This window comes from Ambystoma mexicanum, chromosome 2q (genome assembly GCF_040938575.1).
Source record: "Ambystoma mexicanum isolate Mex_15411 chromosome 2q, UKY_AmexF1_1, whole genome shotgun sequence".
NCBI classification, from domain to species: Eukaryota; Metazoa; Chordata; class Amphibia; order Caudata; family Ambystomatidae; genus Ambystoma; species Ambystoma mexicanum.
In genome coordinates, this window is record NC_090924.1 from 232,929,549 (window position 1) to 232,946,704 (window position 17,156).

The 17,156-nt window shown below is 49.2% G+C and overlaps 1 protein-coding gene across 1 annotated transcript in view; it reads left to right on the forward strand.

Moving 5' to 3' along the window:
• The window catches only part of PDPK1 (3-phosphoinositide dependent protein kinase 1), a 1,145,521-nt gene that overhangs the window by 118,994 nt on the left and 1,009,371 nt on the right, over window positions 1-17,156 (forward strand). The window contains exon 2 of the mRNA XM_069647190.1: window positions 1,171-1,437. Coding sequence (XP_069503291.1) covers window positions 1,171-1,437 — 267 coding nt within the window. The remainder of the gene's footprint in view (window positions 1-1,170; window positions 1,438-17,156) is intronic.

Sequence of the window (17,156 nt, forward strand, 5' to 3'; positions counted from 1 at the left end):
GTTGCTTTGTATTATTCTTCATGGTTTCTCTCTTGTGACGGCCCTGGGTCTCCTTCCCTCCATGTACTGCAACAAAGAAGATTGGACCTTCTTGCTGCTTGATATATCCTTTTCTTGTATGGGTCCCAGGCCTCATTCCCCTTGTTAGCGTGTCTTGGTAAAGTGTCTTAGTATTGCATAGGAGTTACCTTCTCTGCCCTGCTTTTCATGGTTTCCTGCACAGTCTGGGGACACCCAACCATAGGCGCAGCCACCCAAATGCCTTTGGCTGCAGCCCTCTAGTCGGTCGCAGGCCTCCCTGTGTACTCCTTTGCTTCGCCGATGCTCTGGGGCTCTTTTTGGCTTGGTGCAGCATCTCTGTGGCTTAAAGCCCTCTTCGGCATCTCCCATCCCTCCAGACCGCTTGTTCTGCCAGGGCTGCGGTGCTAGCGCTTCCTGCAGCCAGCCTCACGCTTTTCTCAGCAGGGCCGATGGAGACCGCCCCTTCTGCGTCTCCACGCTTGGTTCTAATCTTGCTATCCCTGTCTGCGAGCCTCGGTCATCCTCGCGTTCCTCTCCGGAGCATCTGACATTCGGGTAAGTAAGCTAGACAGTTCAAGTAAGTTCTCCCGAGTGATCCCTGCGGATCCGCGCCTCCTCCCCCTGTTCACCCTTTCCTGTGTTCGGTCCTCATTATAGTTACCCCTGTTATTCCTTGTCTCAGTCCTCTCTACTTTCTGTATGTTAGAGAAGCATATGGGATAGGCAGACGGGTGGAGAGTGGCGTGCAGGAAAAGTATAGGGATTAGATGAATACAGCATTCTCTGACAATAGTTGTCACTTGTCACACACGGGGCTTCTCCTCCCATGAGATCCACCCACTGAGTACCACCCCTAGGGGGACTATCGAGTAGCAGCCTCACCTCTCTGACATCACGGGAAGGGGTGCCCCCATGGAAGCAGTGACTAGATTCTGAGATTTGTCACAGGACGCAGAGAAATGCATTTTTCCTCCTGCCATTATCTCAGCTCAGTGGAAAATGTCTTTTACAGGAGCGAGGTCGCATTAGGGTAGTACAGCAAAATAAAACCTATTAAATCCTGTTTCTAGATTTTTATTTGGATTGTGCAGTATACACCAGTTTAAAACATGCCTTGTAATGTTTTTCTCAAATTACTTTCTATTTCAGTATGATGCTGTTCCCATTCCAACTAGCCTGGTCGGATGTTCTTGCTCATCTCCATCAATGGTGAGAAATCCAACAGATTTGAGCACTCCATCTCTCCTCCTGTCCTGTGGTTCCAGTCAAGGCTCTGCCATGGATGGCACTGCAGCAGAGGCACGCTCTTCTTCGAATTCCTTACAGCATTCTGGACCTCAACCTACACAGCCTCGAAAGAAGCGTCCGGAGGACTTCAAGTTGGGCAAAATCCTAGGTGAAGGTTCTTTCTCAACGGTAAGTAATCTTTATTAAATTTGATCATATGCCCAAACCCTAGAGTATCACGGCATAGGTTACATAGCTACATCAATGCTTTCTGGTTACAGTATAGAAGATGTCAGTTGATAACTGACCAAGCCAAGGTAGTTGCATAGTGTAGTCGGTTGACAGCAGTGTAACATTAGTTAATCAGCAATACATAAGGTTGTAGGAATAGCATGTGAAGCAGACAGGTTAGAATTTGTTAAATAACCAGGTTTTTATAAGCGTTTTGAAGTGAGTATGAGAGGGCTCATTGCATATGTTGGGGGGAGTGAGTTCCAGATTCTGGGAGCTGCTACAGGGAAGCTGGACCTTCCTGTTCTCGAGTTGTTGAAACGGGGAATGAGTTGGTGAGTGCTAGTGTTGGATCTTAGAGATCTGGTTGGTATTTTACGAGTGAGGTATTGGTTCAGATAGGTGGGGATGTTTTGAGCGATGCATTTGTGTGGTGGTGAGTGTTTTGTGAAGTATTCTGTCTTGGATGGGTAACCAATGTACCTCTTTCCTTGTCTGTGATATGTGACCCCTATTTTTGATTCCAAGTGCTGCTCTTAATGCTTTATTTTGAGAGGATTGTGTCCTCCGATGTATTGCACATCTTTGATAGGTAATGACCACAGCTGTGCTGCTTCTGAAAATTTTCGCCGAAGGCGTCCTGCGTCGATACGTTGTCCCTCGAGGGCCTCTGTCGAGGGTTGACATCACTGGATGTTATATATAGGACGCACGGCGTCCGTAGCCTCGGTTCCGTTTTTTCCGCAAACGTGTTTGCTCAGAATCTCGGCGCACTCGGTTCTTCTACTTCAAGTACGATGTCTTCGTCTTCTACATCGAAGTCGGGCTTTAAAAAATGCCGGGACTGCGGTTCCAAGATGTCCATCACGGACCCGCACAACGTCTGCCTCTGGTGCCTCGGCGAAAGCCACGTCAGCGATGATTGCGATGACTGCCAGTCCCTGACATCGAAGGCCTTGCGGGAACGGAAGAAGAAATGAACGGGAGGTAGGGTGTATAAGCCCTATAAGTCGAGATCCGCTGGGCTTTCGACTGACGACTCGAGGGGCGACTCTCCGCGTCGACGTAAGTCCAGGGGTGGTCTCAGTCTCGGAGTGGTTCCTGCCATTCCTCTGCCTCTTATAGGCATTTGCAGAAGCGCCGGCATCGGTCGCCTTCCCTTTCCTCATCGGAGAACTCCGTCAGAAGGTGGTTAGCTTGTCCTACCATGTATTCGTCGCCGACCGAATGGGTTCCGTCAGCAGATGATGCCAATTTTCGAATCGCAAGGCACTGTTCCGTCCGTGCCTTCGAGGGAAGCCAGCAAGGAACGAACTAGGGCCACCAGTCGCATGCCTTCGGGCTTGGGCGGTTGGCGCGATCATCGGGAGCCGTCGAGGTCCCTATTAGACAAGGTTGATCACAATAGCCGTGCCAGATCCAGGTCCCGGTCCTCGACGCCATCGGGACCGTTGGCACCTGTGAAGCCTTCCAAGAAGGCGTCTACACCATCGGCGCCATGTCCGTCGAGGGACTCTCTCGAGGCTCCGGCTTGGAAGAAGTATTCGGCGCAGAGGCTGTCGAAGGACACTCTAGGGGCTCCGGCCTCAAAGCAGTTGTCGAAGTCATCGGCACTTCGGTCGACGCCGATTCCATCGGCGCCCTCGACGCCATTTGTGGAGGATTTGCCAGAGGTGCCCGAGAGGACTGTGGAAACTCAGAAGGGGAGGAATGGGATGGTTTTCTAGCCCTCGTGCAGGACCGCAAGGATGCTTTGGGTGAAGCCATTCAGTTGGGTTTGGACACGTCACACTGTGTCAGTCGGTCCATGGCTGCGAGCACCGTGATACGCAGATTTGCGTGGTTGCGGAAGGCAGTGTTTGCTCCAGATGTGCAATCCCGGCTTCTCAACATGCCCTTTGATGGTGTCCATCTGTTTGGCAGCAAGGCTTGAGAGGTTGCAGACCTCCAAAGCTGCAGCGAAGTCTTTGGGCGCTGCAGTACGTCAACCTCTGCCTTTTCGTCCTAGGGGACAGCAATGGAGGGGAGAGGAGGTTCCTTTTGGTACTACTCTTCCTTTGGTAGATCGAGAGGAGCTGCCAGTCAAAGGGGCCACCGTAGGAGTACCAGAGGTGGAAAGCAACGTACTCGAGGTGCCGAAGCCGCTCGGGCAGTTGCCTCTTTGCCCTCAGGCACTACCGCAGCTGCGTCTGCACAGTCATGAGGCCATGTCCCATGGTTCGCCGGTTGGGGGCAGACTTGCACAGCATCTTGGAGAATGGCGTGGCATTACTTCAGATGTGTGGGTTCTGGAGATCATAACCCACGGTTATTGTCTCCCCTTTCGGCAGAGGCCTCGCGACAATCCACCGGGGAAGCTCTCTTTGGAGAGTCCAGATCCTCTCCTTGCGCAGGAAATCCTATCCTTTCTGGAGAAAGGCACCATTGAACTGGTGCCTGTAGCGTAGAGGAACAAGGGATGGTATTCACCTTATTTTTTTTTATCCCGAAAAAAGACAGGGGATTGAGACCCATCATGGACTTGCGTTGGCTGAACAAGCTGGTCAGGAAGGACAAGTTCAAGATAGTAACTCTTTCTCAAGTCCTCCAGGCCCTTCAACTTCAGGATTGGTTGGTGTCTCTCGACCTCAAGGATGCTTACTTTCATGTGCTGATTCATCCAAAGCACAGGAAGTACCTGAGGTTCGCGACTCTCATTTTCAGTTTTGGGTCCTGCCGTTCGGATTGACCTCCGCCCCAAGGGCCTTCACCAAGCTGATGGTGGTGGTGGCAGCGTATCTCAAGAAAGGGGGGGATTCACGTCTACCCCCACCTGGACGATTGGTTGATCAGGGCACGTTCTCCTGAGCAAGCCCTGGATCACCTTTCCGTCACCTGCCACTCCCTTCACAGGCTGGGCTTCTCCCTCAATTTAGGGAAGTCCCATTTGACACCTACCCAGCGGCTCCATTATATCGGAGCAGTGCTCAACACTTCCCTGGGGTTGTGTTCGCCTCCCCAGGTGAGGGCTCCTAACATTCTGCAGATGGTGGACAAATTTCAACGAGCCCAGAGTCTCCCGGCCTTCGAGTTCTTGAGGTTGCTCTGCCTCATGGCATCCTGCATTTTCCTGGTGCCAGAGGCCAGGATGCGGATGAGATATTTGCAGGGGGCGCAGTTCTCCGGCAGGATGTCCAATCCCGTTCAGATTCCACCCTCGGTCACATAGGATCTTCTGTGGTGGGCCGTAGATGGTAATCTGATGATGGTAGCTCCATTTTGGCAAACGTGGCCGGAGGTGACTATCGTGACATACGCATCCCTCACGCGATGGGGAGCTCATACCAACGAGTTGACCGCCAGCGGCCGTTGGTCTCCGTCGGAGTCCAGACTCCACATCAATCTGTTAGAGCTGCAGGCTGTCGGGCTTGCCATGAAAGTTTTTCTGCCATCTGTGCGGGGGAAGAATGTCCTGATTATGACGGACAATACAGTGGCCATGCACTACCTCAACAAAAAAGGGGAGCAGGGTCACTCCCGTTGTGCAGGGAGGCGATGCAGCTCTGGTTCTGGGCCATCCAGCAGGAAATTTCGATCTCGGCAGTTCATCTGGCCAGAGATGAAAACTCGGCGGCTGACGCTCTGAGCAGGCAGAGCACGGTCTCATGAGTGGGAGCTGGCTCAGGAAGTTCTGTTGGAGATCTTTGCCCTTGGGGGAACCCCACAAGTGGATCTCTTCGCCACCAGTGTCAACCGTAAGTGTGAAAGAGTCTGCTTGCGGTAATTTCCTCCAAGAGGAGCCTTAGGGGACGCGTTTGTAGTGGAGTGGTCCTTCCCACTGCTGTACGCGTTTCCTCCAATCCCCGGCATTCCGCAAGTGTTGCAGAGGTTTGGTTCCCGGATGATCCTCATTGCTCTGGCATGGGTCAGGAGAGCGTGGTACCCGGACCTTCTAGACATGTCCAACTGCCCTCCACGCCGTCTTCCCTACCGAGACGATCTGCTCTCACGGGAGGGTGGTCGGGTTCTCCATCCAGAGGTCAAGTCTCTCAGCCTTCATGCTTGGCACCTGAAAGGTTGAGGTATAAGGATTGGGACCTCCCCGAAGACGTGATGGAGGTGTTACTTTCGGCCAAGTGGTCCGCAACAAAATCCCTGTACCGTTTCTGTTGGAGAAAGTTCTGTGACTGGTGCAGGATACAGAATGTGGATCCTTTTCAATGTTCCATTCCTTTTGGTTTTGTCCTTTTTGCTTTCCTTAGACCACATGTGCCTGCAAGTGGGTACCATTAAGGGTTACTTGGCGGCGCTGTCTATATTTAAGCACTTGTCTGAGGAATGTTCTTATATTAAGATTCCATTGATTTCACAGTTTCTAAAAGGCCTAACAAATGTGTTTCCACTGTCGATGGGATCGGATTTGAAATTGGTTTTAAAGTTCCTGATGGGAGCTCCGTTTGAGCCCTTACATTCTTGTCCGTTGCGACTGTTCTACTTTAAAACTGTATTTTTAGTTGTGGTTACTTCTGCACGCAGAGTGAGTGAGTTGCAGGCACTTTCCGCCAAACCACCCTTCACTTTGTTCCATAAGGACAGGGTTGTCCTTAGGGTGCGGCCTTCTTTTCTTCCGAATGTTGTGTCAGAATTCCATTTGACCCAGAAGGTAATTCTTCCGGCGTTTTATCCTCCGTCACATCCTGGTAAGGAAGAGGAGAGGCTCCATAGGTTGGATCCTAGTAGAGCTTTGAGTTTCTATCTCACGGATGTCCCGGGTCAGAGTGTACGATTAGCTCTTTGTTGGTTATACTGGAAGGCGTTTAGGTCAGGCTGTTTCCAAACAGACCTTGTCCAGATGGATCATTTTGACGATCTCTGAGTGTTACCGGTTGGCGGGAAAGGACCCTCCAGTAGGCTTACGGGCTCTCTACTAGGGGTATGGCGGCCTCCACTGCTTTACAGAGGGGCATTCCGATTCGCAATATTTGCAAAGCAGCCACATGGGCCTCTGTCCATAATTTTGTGAGACACTAATCCTTGGACTCCATCCAGGGGCAGGATTTGGCCTTTGGTAAGGCAGTCCTGTATTCAGCAATTTGATTGGGCATTCTAAAATTCTAAATTTGTAAATTCTTTTCCCACCTCCATACGTTGGTACTGTTTTGGGAGTCTGTCAAAGATGTGGAATATGTCGGAGGACACAATCCCCTCGAAGAACAAGTTACTTATCCTATCTGGTAATGTTCTTTCAATGCAATGTTCCTCCGGCTTATTCCACATCGCATCCTCCCAGCCTGCCCTTCTACAGAAATTCTTATGCAATTGCAGATTATGTTTCCGCAAGACTTTCTGCAGTCATACTGGCAGGAGATTGGTGCCACACGTTCTGGGAAAAAACTACAACTGAGGCTATGGGTGCCGTGCATCCTATATATAACATCCGGTGACGTCGACCCTCGACAGATGCCCTCGAGGGACAACGTATCAACGTCATCGACGCAGGACGCCTTTGCCGAAAAAATGTCCAAACCAGCACAGCTGTGGTCATTTCCTGTCAAAGATGTGGAATACGTCGGAGGAACATCCCATCGGAAGAACGTTAACAGATAGGGTAAGTAACTTGTTCTTTGCAGTAGCTGCATTTTAGCTAGAATTTTCTTAGTTTTGCCTAACAGGAGTATGTTGCAATAATCTAGCTTAGATAAAATGAAGGCTCTTGGTAGTGTAATACAGTTTTGTGGTGTGAGAAATTGTCGACTGAGGGTAAAAGGTTTGGCTGTGTAGGCTGTAGATGAGGCGAGTGAGTTGATGTGTGTGTTCATGGTGAGGCTTGAGTCTAGGTATACACCTAGAGTTTTGACTTGGTTGAATATTCGAACGGGAGTACCATCTATGATGATAGAGGTATAGTCCTGATGTAGTTGTTTCAATCGGGCTGGGGAACCTACGATGAGGATCTGTTTTTTCGCCATTGAGGCAAAGACTATTTACTGCCATCCAATTCTGGATGATCGAGTAGATTTTATTCATGAGAATAGAGACCAGTTCTTTATTGCCAGTGATTGGGATGAGTATCTGTGTATCGTCTGCAAAATTGGTATAGATTATTACCATGGCATCTAATGCAGCGAAGTGAAGTTTTTTGTGTAGGCATTGCAGAGAGTGGGGGAAAGGCACGATCCTTGCGTAACGCCTATGGGGATTGTTATAAGATCCGCTGCCTCTTCACCAATGCCTACTCTGGAAGTGTGTTCTGATAAAAATGATTTAATCCATGTGGTTGCGTTATTTGAGAATTTAAATTTTTTTGATAATGCTAAGCATAGTTTGTTGTGGTCCACTAAATCGAACGCAGCAGATACATCCAGTAATAGTAATAGGTTCCCATAGTCTCTAATAGCATCCATCTGTTTTTTTTTAAAGTCAAATAGTGCTGTCTCTGTGCTTTGTTTGGGTCGAAAGCCAGATTCTGTCTGGGTGTATGCAATTTTTGTAGCTGTTTTTGAGGAGTAAGGGAACTGTGGTAAATGGGTCTGTAGTTAGTGGGAATAGTGTGTTCCAGTGTGGGTTTTTTCAGTAGGGGCGTGACCCAGGCTTCTTTAATGACTGATGGGATTGAGTTGGTACTAAAAGATGCATTTATGAATTTGGTGATGGGTTATTTGGCTGGAAAGCTATCTCCTTTACAGTTTGATGGTTTGAAGGAAGCAGTGGTCTTGAGAACTTGGTCTTGGGTGACTGGGGCCAAGTCAAACTGGTGTTCTGGTGTTTTTGTTTTGTTATCAGTCAATACCAATCTGTATGAAACTCTTCTTTTCAAGTACAATGCAAACATTCAAATGTTCATCAGAATGCCAACAATGACATTTTACAATACTCCTCAAACCCATCTGGTCATTTTAACATATATAACTAAGTAGTATCTGCTGGACTAGAAAGCTCCAACGTTGTTTCAGTATTGTATTTTTGTAAATTGAAAGATTCTTTCCTGTAGTAGATGACCTTTCTGTGATGTTTGGTGAGTGTATACGCTACGGCTGGTGTTCAAGCTTATGGGTGGGGGGGCTGTTTTGGTGTCAACTGCTAGATATTTATGCTGCCTTGAAATTGAACCAAGCTAGCACACCATTTTTCATCTTTATTTTTCCCCTCTTGCTCACTTTAACTTTGTTTTTAACTTGGCGTAGTAGAGTGTTCGGGTTTTAACTTTCAACTTCCAATTATTTATTTATTTTTTTTTGGTTGGTCATATGTACTTGTTTTTTTATCTTGTTTTTCCTGATCGGTCCTTCACATTGTCTTTGCGGTAATTTTGGCCAGGTCAGCTTGTTGATCTAGTTTGCAAAACTGTTTTAAAAAATAAAGTTGCTTATCCTTAGGAGTATTGGTGCGAAAATGGGCTAGATATCACATCGGTATTCTTGGGGGATTATATAATGGTCAAATGTACACACTGGACACTTTGATTAAACATTACCTGATTGAGGAACACCAGCACCCTTCGTGCTCTTGCTCCTATGTCCCATCCTCTTTCTTCATTGCTGCCATCCTAGGCACATCAAATATCCTAATATTTCAAAAAAACCTTTGTGTAACTGGGGCCCATCTGTGGCGATAGGCTACATCCACGCTTAATCCGTCCTCCAGCTTTTCTAGTCGGTACTTTTTTCTGAGCAAAATGCTGGATGGGGGGGGGGCGTCTAGAGTCTCGAGGACCCATTTCATCTGAAAAGACTGAAAGGCCCAAACATTGTCCTTGGATGCCAGACAAACGTCTATACATACGGAGTCCGACACAGAAACTGAAAGGAAAAAAGAGAGGGCTTGAAATGGGAGATGGTGAGGGAAGAGACCAGCGATTTATTAAAGAGACAAAACTGCACATTTTTCAGGGTGAGGTCTATTCTGAGCACAAACTGAGTTGCAAACAATACTTTATAAACTTTTATGTGAACGTGCAGCGCTAGGAGTTTAGTGACCCCCTGCTCTCCTTAGAAAATGCTTTGAAACTGCACCTGACACAGACCTGATCCATGGATCAGGTTGCTAGCTGGCAGTGCCAGGCTGTTTTGTCGAGGGGGTGGGGGGGGGGGGGGGAAGGAAATGGGAAAAATAAAGAATGTGCCTATGGCCTTGGGTGGAAGAGGAATGTGCAGTGGTGCTCACTTGGCACAGCTGGCCTCCCAGAGTTCAGTGCGAACTGTAAGAGTCGGACCGGCTCAATGCCTGCGAGTGAAGGCTGCAAGTGCTACCGTGCTGCCTGCCCATTGTTCTTTATATATAGGGTGACCAGATTTTCAAAATCAACCTGGGCGGTCACATACAATAGAACTTGCCCTCTCCATCACTCAACCCAAATAATTCCCCTATCACAATATTTCCTGTACTGGTCATGCATTTAATTTGGACCATTTTGACTGAATGGAAGCAAGTCACTGGAACAGGAACCTTTGTTTTCACTGAAATTGCATGGTTGCGTGCGCCTGTTTCTGTGCCACAATCAGTTAATGCTTGTCGATGGTGCGTACAAGCTTGCGGGTTCGAGCCCCTCGCAAGACAGAATTCTAAAACTGTTTTGATGTTAATTTGGTTTATAGTTAATGTCCACTCCGAATATTTAATAATTCCTATAGTTGTGCTGCATGTGCCAGTGCTCAGCCCGCCTGTAAAAAATGTGCTGGGGCTGGGCACTGGAAAAAAGCACTGCCTAGTACCATCCCAGAAAAAAACGTTCCTTGGTGCCACAGTAGACTATTCTGTAAGAGCGCCATGATGCCCGAGGGCCGCTGTGCGCGTTATAAATGCAAATAAATAAAATAAATACACTCGGAACCAGCACTGGCTTAACCATTGGGGGACAGAGTGCAGGCGATTCTAGCGCAGACCCCCAGATAACCCATGCAAGCAAAGGTAACTATGTAAAGTTAATTATGCGGTTGGACATGCCATGCTGAATATACATTGTCACACACGCACGTCTAAACATGCGTACACTACAGCAGTTGCTCTCGGGGACATTGCTCTCAGAATGCGATTCGGGCGATTTACTGGTTATAACAAAGGTCGTCGTAGAGGCTCTGCAATGATGGACAAGGGAAAACCTGTTAAAAGGCAGACCATTCAGATAACCACCAATCCAAATAACTCTGACCACAGACGCCTCACTGCTGGAGTGGGCTGCGCATTGCCAAGAATTAACCTTCCAGAGGGCATGGTGACAACAGGAAAGGAAGTACCATATAAACTTACAGGAACTCCGAACCATCAATTTGATGTTACCATAATTTCCGTCAAGGTTAACCAATAACTGTTTGTTGGTCAATACAGACCTCACAACGGCAATGTCCTACATAAACAAACGGGGTATGGGAGGGAGAAACGTACACCATAGCTCTGTCCTGACTAGCACAAAACATGGAGTTGGTACATCAAAAGAGGCATTTACATACAAGCGCGCCATGTTCCAGGGAGAACTGCCTAGCGTACAATGTAAGTAGGGTGTTGCAACAGAATCACGAGTGGGATTTAAACACAGACCAGCTCAGATTTTCAAGAAACTGGGTCATCACAGAGTGAACATTTTTAGCAACTGCACAAAACGCGAAATTAAATGTCTCACCTTTGCCTTCAGGTACCCACAGAAAGGGTCACTAGGGGAACGCACTATGGTTGAACTGGTCAGGGACATTTGTTTATGCTTTGCATCCCGACCCGACTCCTACGCAAGGTGGTACACGAACTACTATACTAACCGTTTACCATGATTCTAATCGCATCAATGTCGGCATTACAGACATGGTACCACATATCCTGAAAAGGGCCATACAGCTCCCTATTAGTTTAGATCGGACACGACTTGCTGACACATTTCAAGGACAGCTGACTCATCCTTGCCTGCATACTCGGAATTTTAACAGCTTGGCTCCGGGAATCCTAGTTTGGACACTTTAGAACATCCACGCAAATGCATGGAAATTTTAAGGGAGGCAAGAAAACGCAGCACAAGACATTAGTCCAATAAATGAAAGCAATTTTCATTAGTGCAAAGTAGATTGACCACCAACTGCTCACCACCAAATACAGTAATATGTTGCATGTCTCCAGCATGGGGTCTGGCATGGATTCACATGCTCATGAATATTCCTTGTCAGGCTGGGAATCCTTGGTAAAAGAAAAATCAGGTTCACTTTCGTTTATAAACTGTCTTTCTCCTATAAACCAATCACTGAGTTCTGGATCATACTGCCCCCAGCCAATGACTGCCCTCCCCCAACCCCTCCTCTGGCAGCCATCTTCATATTTTTACCGCATGTTCAAGTGTTGGGAGTCCTCGTGTTTAGCTCTTAGTTTTCTGCGTTTTTCGCGCTTTTTGGCTAGGGAAAACTTATTTATATTCAATAGCGCCTGTTTGCGCCATGGTTTATTCATCCGATTAACGGGGATCCGTTTTTCGGCATCTTTCATCGCCCCTCAGGGGCAAAATCATTGAGTGTTCCTCATGGAAGTTTCCAGAAGGCCATTGGGCCTACACCGCGCCACATAATGTCGGAGAAGGACAGGGCTTCCCTCTTCAAGCTCTGCACCAGCTGCGGTTTGCAGAATGTTTTCACCGGCGACAAGCATCCCTAGTGCCTTTGTCTTCACCCGATGCACAAGGAAGAAGATTGCGAGATCTTCCGTGGCTTTACCAAGTGCACGATGAAGGATCAGCACGTCAGACTGGCGGCATGGCTCAAAGCCAGGGCATGCCTCCTCTGGATCCCAGCTAGAGCGAGCTTCTAAGAAGTCCTTTGAGCGCACTCCATCCGTGGGGTCCCAAGACCAGGCCAAGCACTGCGTGTCCGCTTCCGTCGGGGTCAGCACTCAATCTGGTCCTGCGACAGTCAGTGCGCGTTCATTGTCTGTCAGCCTCCGTCTCCAGCCATCGCGCCAGTTCTTCGTCAAAGAGAAAGCTACCCTGGGAAAGCTGCGAGAGAAGCTGGAGAAGGCCACGCAGGACAAGGTGTCCAACCTGCCCATTAAGGCCCAGGTGATCAGGCCAAATCGTCCTCTTCTATCGAGCTGGTTGCTGCCGCCCTCTCAAAGGCGAAAGGGACTGACCCCGTGCAGGGTACTCCGGTGGCGGTCAGAGTGGCTCTTCCTCCCAGGTGGGAGGCTTAGGCCAAACCAGTGGAAAAGACCACAGAAAAAAGGATGCTGGACCTTATCCCGAAGCCAACCCCTCAGGACCCGACCCCTAAAGCGGGTGGAGGGTGTGGAGGAGCTCCAGGGCACGGATATTTCTTCTTCCAAAGTGGAAGACATAGTCTCTATCCTCACCATTTAAGGGGAGCTGGGTTGCAAGGGTGTCCCCCGCTCCCCTTAAATGGTATAATGGGTATGGGAGATGTGGGGGGGGTCCCCCGCGTCCTTTACATGGATTGCGATGGCAAAACTGCAGCCTTTTTGCCGCAAAATTGTGTCCACTGCCATTTTTGGCAAATGGAACAGTTGAACTATAGGGACAGGGACTCCATACTTTGCTTAGTGCAGGAGCTGCCGCAACTACACTATCGGGGGACCCCAAATTTCCTTCATTCAGACTTCGTGCTGGCCACACAGCCTGTCAAACATTATTCTCAGCAAGACGGAGGCTGTGTCAGAGAAGTTTGAAATATGCCATGCTTTTTCCCTTCCAAACTTAAGTTTTCCATGAAGGCAAGACAGTCCTTTTTTTGTTTTCACCAACCTGGCAGAGGTGACCTAATTTCTGTATACTTTGCAGAGGAAGGCCTACTGTGGGAGTAGTCACGAAGACTTGCCCACCTAATGGATGTTGGAACTGTGTCCCTTGTTTAGTTCTATGCATACTGCTTGTGTTCCTGGAAGCGTTGGAGGGTAGAGCACTGTGTTCCTGGTGCATGGTGGTTTCTGCTTGATTGTTCCTGTCCTATTCAGCGGTTGGCAACGTTAAGGAATGTAACTGATCAGACCAGTCAGCCCAGTGTGGAGTTGGGTCATCAAGGCGGCTCCTTTGGCCCCCCATGGCGGCTGCCCACTGTCATGGTTGTAGGTTTTTGGGAGGGGTTTACACTACGAATTCATGTTTGGTAGTGAGGGAGGGACAGTGGGGCGGGAAGGGAGTTTGGTTGATCTGTTGGGCGGGGTTATTTGTTCCAACAGTTTTGCATATAAAGCTGCCCGACACAGGGTGGAAACCCCGATGAGGTTTTCCAGCGACACACAGACGAACCATAATCTGCCAAGTCTCTCCCTCTGTGACTGGAATGTAAGGGTCCTGAACAATGTGATTAATGTGGGGAATATCCTGGCGTATCTGGAACGTCAAGGAGTCAAGATTGTGCTTCTTCAGGAATCTTACCTGGCAGGTTCTGGCAATGAGTGCTTTATGAAGGCTTGAGGCGCCCTTCCTTGGTATAACTCATACTCTCTTCTCGGGGTGATTACGCTGGTTTATAAGCCTCTTCCTTTCACAGCCTCTGGTTATGAGGTTGATTCCAAAGGCCGATATGTCATTGTCTCGGGCAGCTTGGCGTGGACAAAGATAACATTGAAAACGTATATGCGCCCAATATTGATTTCCCCCACCCCCCTGCCCCCTGCCTCCCAGTTTATTGGTGTTCTCAGGGCCTAATCTATTTGGGCACCCACATTATTTGAGCTGGAGACTTTAATAAAATTCTGGACATTGCCAAAGACAGAACTAGAACGTACCGGGGGTCTCCCTCTGGGGCGACTTGGGAGATCTGCAATAGTATTGAACAGTTCTTGCTGATAGATCTTTGGCGCACATTGAACCTGGACCCTTGGGAATTCTGACATGCACTTGAGGATAGACTTCATCCTGGTTCCCTGAGTGCTAGTACACCAAATGGTGCCCCGTTGAAGTGGTCTCTCTCTCTCTGGTTCCTCGGCTCATTCTTCATCCGCCATAGCGTTTTTACGCAACGGCACTCCAAGATCCGGTTCATAAAAATGAGATGGGCAAGGCCATAGATTCCTTCTTCGAAAACGAACCTGGGATCGGTCCCTAATAATAAGGCCACAATCTGGGAAGCTTTCAAAGCTTATCTCAGGGGTATATCCGTTGACCTTCAGGGTGGCATCTTGAAGGGCATTAGAAGGGAGCTTGGATCCCTGCAGCTTTAACTTGAGAACCTGGAAAACTCTTGCCCACTTTGAAAGCTAAATTGGATCAATTTAGGTGCACCGTGGCTAGGGAGGTCCAGTTCCTTAGCGGTCCACTACAGGCCCGTAGATCTGCAGAGGGAAATCTGCCAGGGGCCACACTTTGACCTTCCTGATATGGGGGGTTGAAGGAAGGTTGCAAATGCTGCCTCGCCACGTCGGAAGGGGTCCAGGGGATCTCAGTCCCGGAGTGGTTCTCGCTACTCGTCCTCGCTGAGGCACTCCCGGAAGGGCCGTCACCGTTTGCCTCCCGTATCCTCGTCGGATGATGGCTCTGTCAGGAAAGTGGTTTGCTCCGCTAAATCCTCTACTCCAGAGGAGTGGGAGGCATTCGGGGAGAAAATGTTGGAGATTTTTCAATCTCAGGGCACTGCCCCATCCGCGCCTTCAGTTGAAGCCGGCCGGGAGCGGTCTCAGTCCGCCGTTCACGCGCCTTCGGGCCCGGGTGGTCGGCGCGATAAGCATCGGGAACCATCAAGGTCCCATTTGGACAAAGTTCAGGTAGATCACCAGAGACGTGCCAGATCCAGGTTGCGGTCCTCGTCCCTGGCGAGACCGTTGAAGCCTGGGAAGGTGTCGACCTCGCCGGCGCCGAGCCCATCGAGTGTGGCTGTTGGGGCCTTGCCCTTGACCAGGCCCTCGGCACCATTGTCGATGTCTACGCCAAAGCTGTCAACGCCATCGGGGCCTACAGGTCTGAATTTGACAGTGGAGGCCTCTAGAGCTGTGGATCAGAGAAAGTCTTTGGCTAAGACTGTGAGGGCCCCTGTGGAATCCAGGTTTACTCCTGTACCTAGGAGGGAGTTCTTTCACTCTCTACAAGATATTTGAGGATGAGGAGAGGTCTGATGTGGAGTTGGAACCTTTTGGTGCTTCTGGTGACACTCCTGCGGCTCCTGACATGGTCTTTTCTGAGGACAGTCAGCTGGAGGATCTGAGGCAATCTTTACATGATGCCAGTGGCCTGGATACATCTCCTGAGATGGAGTTTGGCAGGCCTGAGCCTGGGGGTCCTGCTGAATCCTCCTATAATAGGTTGATGTTAAGGTTTACGGAGTGCCTGGGGTGGTCCGGCCCTCAAGTTGAAATCGATCAGGATGACCTGATTGACATATTAAATCAGGGTCTGTCTATTGACCCAGTGTTGCCTTTTCGCATGGCGTTACAGAAAAGGGTGGCTGCTACTTGGAACACCCCGGAGTCTCTTCCGGAGGTCAACACTGCCCATCCAGTAGCAACCACACTACCTATCCACACACCCCACTCTGGGCTGTTTGCTGGTTCAGGTGGCCATGGCCACCTCGATGCAGGCGGCGTACCCTACCATCCCTCCAGATAGGGATGATAAGCGCTTCGATGGATGGTCACGCAAGGTATTTTCGGCTGGCAGTATGGCCCTTAAATCGGCCAACTCCACCTGTGCCTTGGCCACATTTTCGCACACTCTGTGGAATTGTCTCTGGCGGCTGAGCATATTCCTAAAGGGAAAGACGGGGATGGCTTCCTTGCTATTTTGCAGGATGGCACGGATGCCATGTGTGAATTCCTTCAGTCTGGGTTGGACGCAGTAGATAGTGTCAGCCGGTCCATGGCCACGAGCACCGTGATACGCGGTTTTGCGTGGTTGCGGAAGTCAGGCTTGGCACCGGAGGAGGACTGAGACCCATCTTGGACTTGCGTCGCTTGAATAAGTTCCTCAGGAAGGACAAGTTCAAGCTGTCACTCTTTCTCAGGTCCTTCAGGCCCTTTGACTTCAGGGTTGGTTGGTGACGTGATGGAGGTGTTGCTTTCGGCCAGGAGTCCGGCAACCAATTCCCTGTACCGTTGGCGTAAGTTTTGCGACTGGTGCAGAGGACACAATGTCGATCCTTTTCAGTGTTACATTACGATGGTTCTTTCTTGCTTTCTTTGGCCCATTAGGGTCTTCAAGTGGGTAGCATTAAAGGTTACCTGGCAGCGCTGTGTATTTTCAAGCGCTCGTCTGAAGAATGTTCTTATTTTAAGATTCCTTTGATTACCCAGTTTCTAAAAGGGCTCACAAATGTGTTCCTGCCGTCCCCTTTTCGGGTTCCGGTTTGGGATCTGAATCTAGTCTTGAAATTCTTGATGGGTGCTCTGTTTGAACGTTTGCACTTTTGTCCGTTGAGACTGTTGACCTTCAAGCCAGTTTTCTTGATTGCAGTTGTATCTGCTCACAGAGTGAGCGAGTTGCAGGCACTTTCGTCTAAGCCGCCCTTTCTGTGTACCACAAGGATAGGGTTGTACTTAGGGTATGTTCTTCCTGTCTACCTAAGGTAGTGTCTGAGTTTCATTTGAGCCAGAAGGTGGTACTTCCTGCTTTCTATCACCCTTCTCATCCTGGAAAGGAAGAGGAGAGACTCTATAGGTTGGACCCTAGGAGAGCTTTGAGCTTGTATTTTTCTAGGATGTCCAGGGTCCGTGTGGACAACCAACTTTTTGTGGGATACACTGGACACCGATTGGGCCAGGCTGTTACCAACCAGACCTTGTCT